The sequence below is a fragment of the Pogona vitticeps genome, chromosome 1 (assembly GCF_051106095.1).
Source record: "Pogona vitticeps strain Pit_001003342236 chromosome 1, PviZW2.1, whole genome shotgun sequence".
NCBI classification, from domain to species: Eukaryota; Metazoa; Chordata; class Lepidosauria; order Squamata; family Agamidae; genus Pogona; species Pogona vitticeps.
In genome coordinates this window covers 341941147-341949937 of record NC_135783.1, presented here as the reverse complement: position 1 = coordinate 341949937, position 8791 = coordinate 341941147, and the positions used below count along the sequence as shown (strand labels likewise).

Genomic DNA, 8791 nt, shown 5'->3' with positions numbered 1-8791 from the left:
ACTGCTAGATTGGCAGGAGCGGGGACAAGTGACAGGAGCTCCCTCCATTGCATGAATTCGAACTGCTGATCTTACAATCTTGCAGCCCAGAGGCTTTGGGGTTTACCCCCCCTCCCAACGCCACCACATCCCTATTTGATCTTATTTCACTTTCATTTACTATTATTTTGCTACCTAAGTATGTTATAGTTGCTTTGATTTATAAACCGCCCCATGGTGCTAAAGCATTCTCTGGGTGGTTTACCACATAGTTATGCAAGAAACACTCCTTTCTCCACCCCACAAGCTGAGTGCTCATTTTGCTGACCTTGGAAAGATGAAAAGCTGAGTCAACCTTGAGTTGGCTACCTGAAACCATTGCATCAAACTCAGGTCATGATCAGAAGCTTGACTCCGTATTGTAGTTTAACCACTATGCCATGGGGGGGGGCTCTGTGTGCATGTGTAAATATTTGTGTGTCCTTTTGTGTGCGTGTACATATAGATACTTAATTAACACAAAAAAACCCCAACCATGTATGATGCTCAAACACTTTATTTTTAACAACAAACTAGAATTTTAGCACACAGCTAATAACAGAAAGGAAATACTGGGCAGAAAACGTACTTCCAGGGCATTTTAATTCACAAACATACTATTTGCCTTTTGGGAAAGTTAACTGAACAGTCAAAGCTAAAGCCGCTGAATTATATTTATCTCACTTTGTTTCTGTGAAGTACTTGCTCATATCTAAGCCACATCATCATATGTATCAGTTGCCCTACGTTTTTCAATTGCAGCAAAATTACAAATCTTTTTAAACCAGAAGTGGGCAACTGTGGTCTTTCCAGGTGTTTTTGGCCCATGACCTCCACTGGCTATACTGGCCAGAATCATCTGGGAAGGGCATAAATCCAGCTTAAAACCATTCTACTCTGGCTCAAATCCTTAAGAAAATAACAAGTTAAGTCTGCATTGACTTGTTAGCCCACACAAAAGGAAGGAGGTACCAGGGCTACACTCCACCCAGAGCTGAACTGCCTGCCTCTATTTGTGTTCCTGTCTGGGTATGGCTATCCAATCGCCACCTGCTACATAAGAACCAAAGGTGGAGCTGGCTGGCCTTCCTGATGGCAGCCTCATGCAACTGGGTTGTATAACTTTGTGGAGGAACCTATTTTTGCAGACGGCTCCTCTTTAACCCTCCAAGGTCTGAGCAACAAAACTGCAACATGCTAGTTGAGGGTCAGCAACATTTACTCATCAAGGTAGGAACTTTTGGCCCTCCAGATATTTTTGAGGACTTCAAAACCCAGAAAACCCAGCCAACAATGGTAAAAGATTATGGGAGCAGTAGTCCAAATCATCTGGCGAACTAAACTTATCTATTCCAGGAACAATTTTTTATGGGACTGGGACTGAAGTCAGTCCAAATTCAAATAAAGCAAGTAACATTTTTTTAAAAAGGGGTCTTCAAGATGCCAACAAGGAAAACATCAACAAGATGGTATCTCATATTTTTAACATTAAGGTGAAGATTCTTTGAACATTTCGATTTTAAACACACTTATTTGCCGTTCAAATCCCACCAGCTTCAATAGGTTTTCTGGTTACGTCTGCTTGACACGTGGCGTCTTAGGCATTTAACAATACCAACTTGTGCAGCTGGTACAGGGAGACACGGCTTCTACTTGCATTCCTCTGGTCAGACTGGTCAATGAGAAGCGCTGGCCTCATCTAATGGGGTTGGGAAACAATTTTTGTTAGCGGTTATTCAATTTGTGAAGAGTAGCTGGGAGGGTTTCCCCTCGCAGGCCCCTGATATGGTCTTAACCCACAATAACAGAAGGAGACACATTTTCTTCTTTTAACTCAACTGTTTTATCCTTCGTTCCATAGTGACTTTCCACAATCCCCTCTTCGGGGCCTGCAAATCTTTCAAACACCGTTTCTGGCCGAACTTCTAAACTGGGTGTAACAGGCAAACCATGAACAGACATTTGTGAGAAATCCCATACCCCTGGCTGTTCCCTTCACAACCTGGTTATCTTTGTCAATTCCTCCGTGTCTCTCAATTTTTAATGTGGACAGCCCCCCCCCCCAAAAAAATTCTTCCTGCCCTCAGGCAAGTATGTCAAAAGGGATTCCACTCATCGAAACTGGAATTTTCCAGGGTGCCTACTCCCATGTTGTAAGATTACTCATGCCTCCCTGTCTCAGATCAGTCTTTCTTCTTGTATCCTTTGTCCCTCTCCTCAGTCTTCCCTTTTTCTCCGTGTAAGGGCTCTTTCCATTCTCTCCCCCCACAATACAATGATTACGGGGTGGCGGCCACAACCATTCCTTTTCTGCCTCTCTTGGGAATATAAAACCTGATCCACTCTCTTGATCCTCTCCCCGTCTACTTTCTCACAATAACCCACCTCCCAACAAAGGAAACCTGCCTTTAGTTCTTACGACAATGTAAAAGTAACTGGGCATAAAGTAAACTGTGTGTAACAAGTGAAGACAAATCGACTGTCCTCTGGGATAAAAATGTCCTCATACAAAAGTGGACAGAACTTGTACCAGAAATGTGGAAGGAAGTACCTATAACACACCTCTATTAAGATCACCTTTAGCGCCTGGCAAAACGATACAGGTACAATCCAGCACCCTTCTGTACAGGTCATGATCTCACATCCCTAGCAAGGTCTAAAGACCAGCCATTTGAGCAGGATTGCACAATCACACAAATCATTTCATAAGTGCTTGGAAGAAACCGAATTGCCTTGAGTATAAAAGCAATGTAAATTCAACATACTGAAACGTAGATTCTACATACTCAAGAAATATACTGACAGCCAACAGTCTATCAAGGAACAAAAACAGGATGTCAGGTTGAGATTAGCTACCTCCCAAATTCTTGAAACTCACCTTATATGTAGGGGGTCCAAATGGTATCACCTGATTATGACGACTTGCACCTACTTTCAACCCTACATAGTGAGGCATGACGCAGTCCAAAAACATCTGGAGGAGGGTGTGTTTCCCGTTCTTTCCCTAACTCTACAGGCCAGGACTAGGGAAGCAGGGCCCCTCAAGCTACTGCTGGACTCCTCTCCTCCCTAAGGACTTACCCTGCCTGGCTAGGGGCTGATGCGAGTTGGAGTCCAGCACTATTCAGCGTCCAACTTTCCATTCTCCCTGCCACATGGACAGGGACATTCACAACATGCTCTCCCACAGGCCCATTTACATGTGCAAACACATGGCCCATACATGTTCCACACAGACTACGTTTCCTCCCATACACACACAACTTCCATGCTGTGTAGTAGGAGAGCTGATAGAAGTCTGAACTTTTTGAATACCCCTAATCCTTGAGGTTGGTGAAAGCCAGAAACACTTTGACAGCACATTTCCTACAACATGGCCTGGTCTGTTGTAAAGCAACTTCCTATGAAGGACGCACCTTTGTACTAAAGTATTCCAGAAGTACAAAACCTCTGAGAGCCAGACACAGCCCAATAGTTCTATGGTTCAAGTGCAAGATGAGAGTCTCTTCTTCCTCCTCCTTCCATTTTGTTGTTTAATTTCCTCTAAGAATCTTTATTGGGGGTGGGGGTGGGGAGATCATCTTACCTGACTCCATTCATACGGCTCTGCATACCACTTAGGAGGAATTACTTCACGAGGTTTTGGTTTGCAGATCAGGCTGGAAGAGACAGGAAAACTTCCCATGAGTAAAGAAAATCTACGTTCATCCATGAAGGTTTAAGGTGCCTTCCTATGAACACCCTCCATGGGCTCCCCTCTACTTTTCTTTCGTCTTTCTCCTCTCTCTTTCCAACCCATGTTCATATCTCTTCCCCCTCCCCCGCTTCTTTTTCTGAGGGGAAGAACACAGTCTTTTTTTTTTTGACTTACAGTGGGGTCTCTACTTAAGAATGTCCCTACTTAAGAACAATTCTACCTAAGAACAGCTCCATTTGCTAAATTTTGCTTCTACTTGAGAACAGAAATCCAAGATAAGAACAGGAAAAAAAAAACCTTTCCTGCTCTTTTTTTAACCTTAGGTCATCTTAGGTTAAAAAAAATTCTCCCCCTAGTGGTAGAGTACGTATTAACCAGCTTTGCATTAGTTCCTATGGGAACTAATGCTTCAATGTACGAACGCACCTCTACATAACAAAAAAACAGCCAGAACGGATTAATTGGTTTTCAGTCCACTGCTTCAAAATTAGCTTCCTCAGAAGTGCTTTTAACACTGTTCCCTGACCTAAGGAAAAAAAGAAAAAATATCCCCCTCTAGTGGCAGAAGGCGGAATAGCAGCTTCCTATTAGTTTCTATGGACGGAAAAGAGCAGATACGGATTAAATGGTTTTCAATGCATTCCTATGGGAAATGCAGATTCTACATAAGACCTTTTCCACTTGAGAACCACCTTCCAATACGGATTAAGTTCTTAAGTAGAGACCCCACTGTATATACCGCCCCATAGCGTTACAAGCACTCTCCGGGCGGTTTACAATTTAATTATACAGGCTACACATTGCCCCCCCCAGCAAGCTGGGTACTCATTTTACTGACCTCGGAAGGATAGAAGGCTGAGTCAACCTTGAGCCGGCTACCTGGGATTTGAACCCCAGGTCGTGAGCACAGTTTTAGCTACAGTACAGCATTTTAACCACTGCGCCACGAGGCTCAAACTTTCTTCTTCCCTGTCTTCTCTCTCCTACCTTCCTCTACCCTGTTTCCCTAAAATAAGCCCTAGTAGGATTTTTCAGGATGCTCATCATAGAAGCCCTACCCCAAAAATAAGCCCCAGTGAAGTGAAACCCCACCCTCCACCACTGTGTAGCAACCAGAAGATGACATGACTACATTTGAATAAATGTAGATTGTTGTACATGAAAAAAATAAAACATTCCCTGAAAATAAGCCCTACTGCGTATTTGGAGCAAAAATTAATATTAGACCCTGTCTTATTTTTGGGGAAACAGGGTATATAGCTCCCCTCCCTCCCTTCTCCTTTCTCCTGCCAATTTCTTTTCTCTCCTATTGGGCTGATCTTTCTCTCACCCACCCTCCTGGGCTTCTTAGCACCTCTGGATCATGCCAACGTGTGGGCAACTTCTTTCTTTCTTCAAAGCGCTCGTCCCTGACAGAGAGACTATATGTCTTGTACTCTTCTACAGGGTCCTAGGAAGATGGTGGCACACCTTCAGGAAAAGCATTAGACTTCCTGGACTCCTCACATACTTCTAATTACTTTACGCTTAGGAGACTCTGAAAAATCATTGCAGTCAAAACTGACTTGACAACATGTCATTCATTACCCTAACAGGGATGAAGGGAGATGAAGGGTTTCTCACCCCTGGCCTAAAGGGAGACATTTGCCATTATATAGCAATGGGAGATGCCTCTCTGGTGGATTTTGATTTGCACAGGGGAAAACAAGCCAGTACCCCATGGTGGGGTGTAAAGAGTCTACTCTATTGGCTAAAACCAGGGCAGGCATTTGCTAATATCTTGAAATGGAGAACTCTTCATAGGGAGTCCTCTAAAATTCTGGCTGAACGTAGAAATTAATAATCATAATTATAATCTTAGAACTGCAGAGCTGGAAGGGGCCCTATGGATCATTAAGTCCAGTCCCCGTCAAGGAGGCACAGCGGGGAATCAAACTCCCAACGTCTGGCTCCATAGCCAGAGACCTAAACCCCTGAGCTTTCTAGTAGTTCATAGTTAGTTCCATCCCCAGCAAACCCCAATTTGAGCCAAACCACCCCATTCTCAAGTGTCTTTGAAGCCGTAACTAATGTGGTCAGAAGATTTCTGCCACCATCCCCTGGCCAGTCCTCCATAATCCAAGAACTAAACTCATTTATTAGGAATCATTTGACAAGTCAAACATTTAAAACATTGTAATTCAAGTTCATCTGCCAGAGTTAATGTTTGCAGTGGGCAGAAGTACATGCATGTATGCATCCTTATTCATCTACAGAGATTATCCCGACTATTTTTAGCGTTGCTTTGTCGTGTGTGACAACCCGATGACTACAGACTCCTCGCTTGCCAACTCCTGTCTTTCTGTTGTATGCAAACTATAGCAGTGATACATTTTAATTCATCCTGTCTATGCATGTTTTTCTACTACCCAGTTTCTTCTTAAACAGTGATGACATATGGTAAATACAATTAGCATAAACTACAGAACCCCCAATTGCCCTGAATATATAATGGTAACCTTTATGTTGTTTTCGGTTCACTAGGGTTGCATTGTGTGTGTGTGTGTGTGTGTGTGTGTGTGTGTGTGTGTGTGTGTGTGTGTGTGTGTGTGTGTGTGTGTGTGTGTGTGTGTGTGAGTGAGAGAGAGAGAGAGAGAGAGAGAGAGAGAGAGAGAGAGAGAGAGAGAAATACAATTATGCAACATATTCCTACAGGATGACATGGAGCAACAACATTTAAGACTTATTTCTAGAATTGTTGCGTACCACTGATCAAGGGAGGAGCACTGGAAACAAGTGCTCGGATGAGAACCTCCAAAACAAATCTGAGAGGACGAGGTGAGGTTGGAGGCAAAAACGTCTTTTCCCATTCATATTTACATTTTATACAGATTTGGAAGTCAGAGTGGTGTCTTCCTTCAGAGAAAGATACTGCTTTATCGCCTACAACGGACTAGAATAGTGGGTCAGAACAGACCTTAAGGCAAATGTGGTGTTCTATTCTTTCTCCTGAAATTTGATTATTTTGTTCCAAAGATCAGTACCTCGGCAGTCAGAAATAAGAACAAGCTTATATGTTTATTTTATTTACATGCCTCTTCTCTCTTAAAATTGGGACCCAAGGCAACTTAAAAAAACAGAAAATTAAAATACAATCAACTTGCAAAGATAACAAAATCACTCCATTAAAATACTCAATACTAGTTTTGTTTTTAAAAAGGAAAAAGAAAGAAAATCAGCGTATCAGTTAAAAGGAAGGAAGGAAGGAAGGAAGGAAGATTTGACTTAGTACTCATCTGGCCAAAGGCCTCTCTGAGCAGTTTACAACACAATATAGCAACAAGGTTGTCATCAGACAGGAGTAGTTTTCAAACATTCAGCTAACAGAGAAATGAGTTTCAGCATCACAGAAACACTTTATAGATGGAGAGAAAAAAAGATAAATTTACCCTAAAAGCTTCTCACGAGCAGCATTCTGTAACTGAGAGATTCTCTCCTGACCAAAATGCAACACGTTGTTTGGTCCATCACTGACTAATTTGTTAATGGAAGTCCTTAGAATGTTTATCTGCAAAAAATATATTGTTCATTTCTTTTTTAAAAAAAATAGTACAGCTGGCAACCTACTAACTTAGCATACTGATTATCTATCTAACTGATCAATCAAATTTATAGTTAAATAATTTTGCATATAAAGTTATGTATGAGCTCTTATAAAGATGAACTGGCCTGTCACTAACAGCAGCAAAATAAGCAGGAAACAATTTTAAGGACCTTGAAGGAAGACCACAATTTCTCTTAAATGTCAGGTAACATTAAAATTGAATGAGTAAAAATTAGCACATTGATAAAAAGAAAAAAAAACTGCCTAGAATTTTAAAGCCTATTTTACAATGTTGAGCTTAAGGAACATCATCTAGTGATCTACAAGTATTGGGAACATCATCCAGAGTCTACAAAACGTAGCAAGATAAAATAAAGAACAAAATAGCACGTGCTTTAACATTGGGTAATTAAACATGACCAGCCACAGAATTACATTCTCCCACAAAATATTGGGAGAGTATAACAGCGTCTGACTGAAGTATCGCAAGCAGATGCCACGTATCTCCTACACAGAAAAATTAGAAAGGGTTCTACTTCCATTTGTTTTGCCTGCTATTATTTTTCTATTTCATTTATTTGTTAGTTCGTTTCGATTCTAGGCTGCACTTCTCTCAGCAAGGGAAACCCAGGGTGGCTCACAATAATTAAAATAAGTCGAACTAAAAAAAATTTACCAAGTTAAAAAAAATAATTACCCGTATTTGCCGGCGTATAAGACGACCCCCCCCAACACTTCCACTCAAAATATAGTTTGTTATATACTCGCTGTATAAGACTACCCCCTCTTCCGCAAACCTTCCACACACCAAATAAAAGGTGCTATTCATTGTCACCATTGTACAGCCACAGCGTGACTGCAGCCCTTCCAGCCCGCCCCTGCATCTCCCTGTGACCAGCACTAGTGCGCAAGTGCGCATGTGTGAGCTCTGCGTAAACAAGGTGCGGGCCGGAGCACTGCTGCTTCCCGCCGAGCAGAATGGGCCGGTCACGTCAAAAAGGCTGGCACCCCTGTCTCGCTGCTGATGCTCGCTGCGGCCGCACTGAATACCACATGATAAAGGGCAGTATGTAGAATGAGGTGGGCAGGTATCGGGAGGCTACAATAGGCACCGGGCGAGCATCGGAAGGCCACTATGGGCAGCTATGTCTATCCCAACTGAAGTGCATCCAGCATATAAGACGACACCCCCCACTTGGAGGCATGTTTTCCAGGCAAAAAAAGTAGACTTCTATGCCAGCAAATACAGTAAGTATACAATAATCATTGCAAAAGTTATCTAAAAACTTCAAAAGTACCCTTGAAAAATCTCTCTCTCACCAGCATCCGGAAGGGATTCGATCTTAGCTATTAAAAACCTACCTAAAGAGGGAGAGAGCCAACAGAACTTCCCAAAAGGGAGCCTTGCACCTTCTGTGAGCAACCACAGAGAAAACCTTCCCTTGTGTCCCCCTCAAACGTGACTCTGATGGCAGCGCATTAAGAGAAAGGCC

At 42.5% G+C, this 8791-nt stretch overlaps 1 protein-coding gene across 1 annotated transcript in view; it reads right to left on the bottom strand.

The window, feature by feature from the left end:
* Window positions 1-517: 517 nt before the first annotated feature.
* TDRD9 (tudor domain containing 9) overlaps window positions 518-8791 on the bottom strand; it is a 144531-nt gene continuing 136257 nt past the window's right edge. The window contains exons 34-36 of the mRNA XM_072986726.2: window positions 7144-7262; window positions 3605-3677; window positions 518-1717 (exon numbers count right to left, since the gene is read on the bottom strand). Of these exons, the coding sequence (XP_072842827.2) occupies window positions 1616-1717; window positions 3605-3677; window positions 7144-7262 (294 nt within the window). The 3' untranslated portion in view covers window positions 518-1615. The remainder of the gene's footprint in view (window positions 1718-3604; window positions 3678-7143; window positions 7263-8791) is intronic.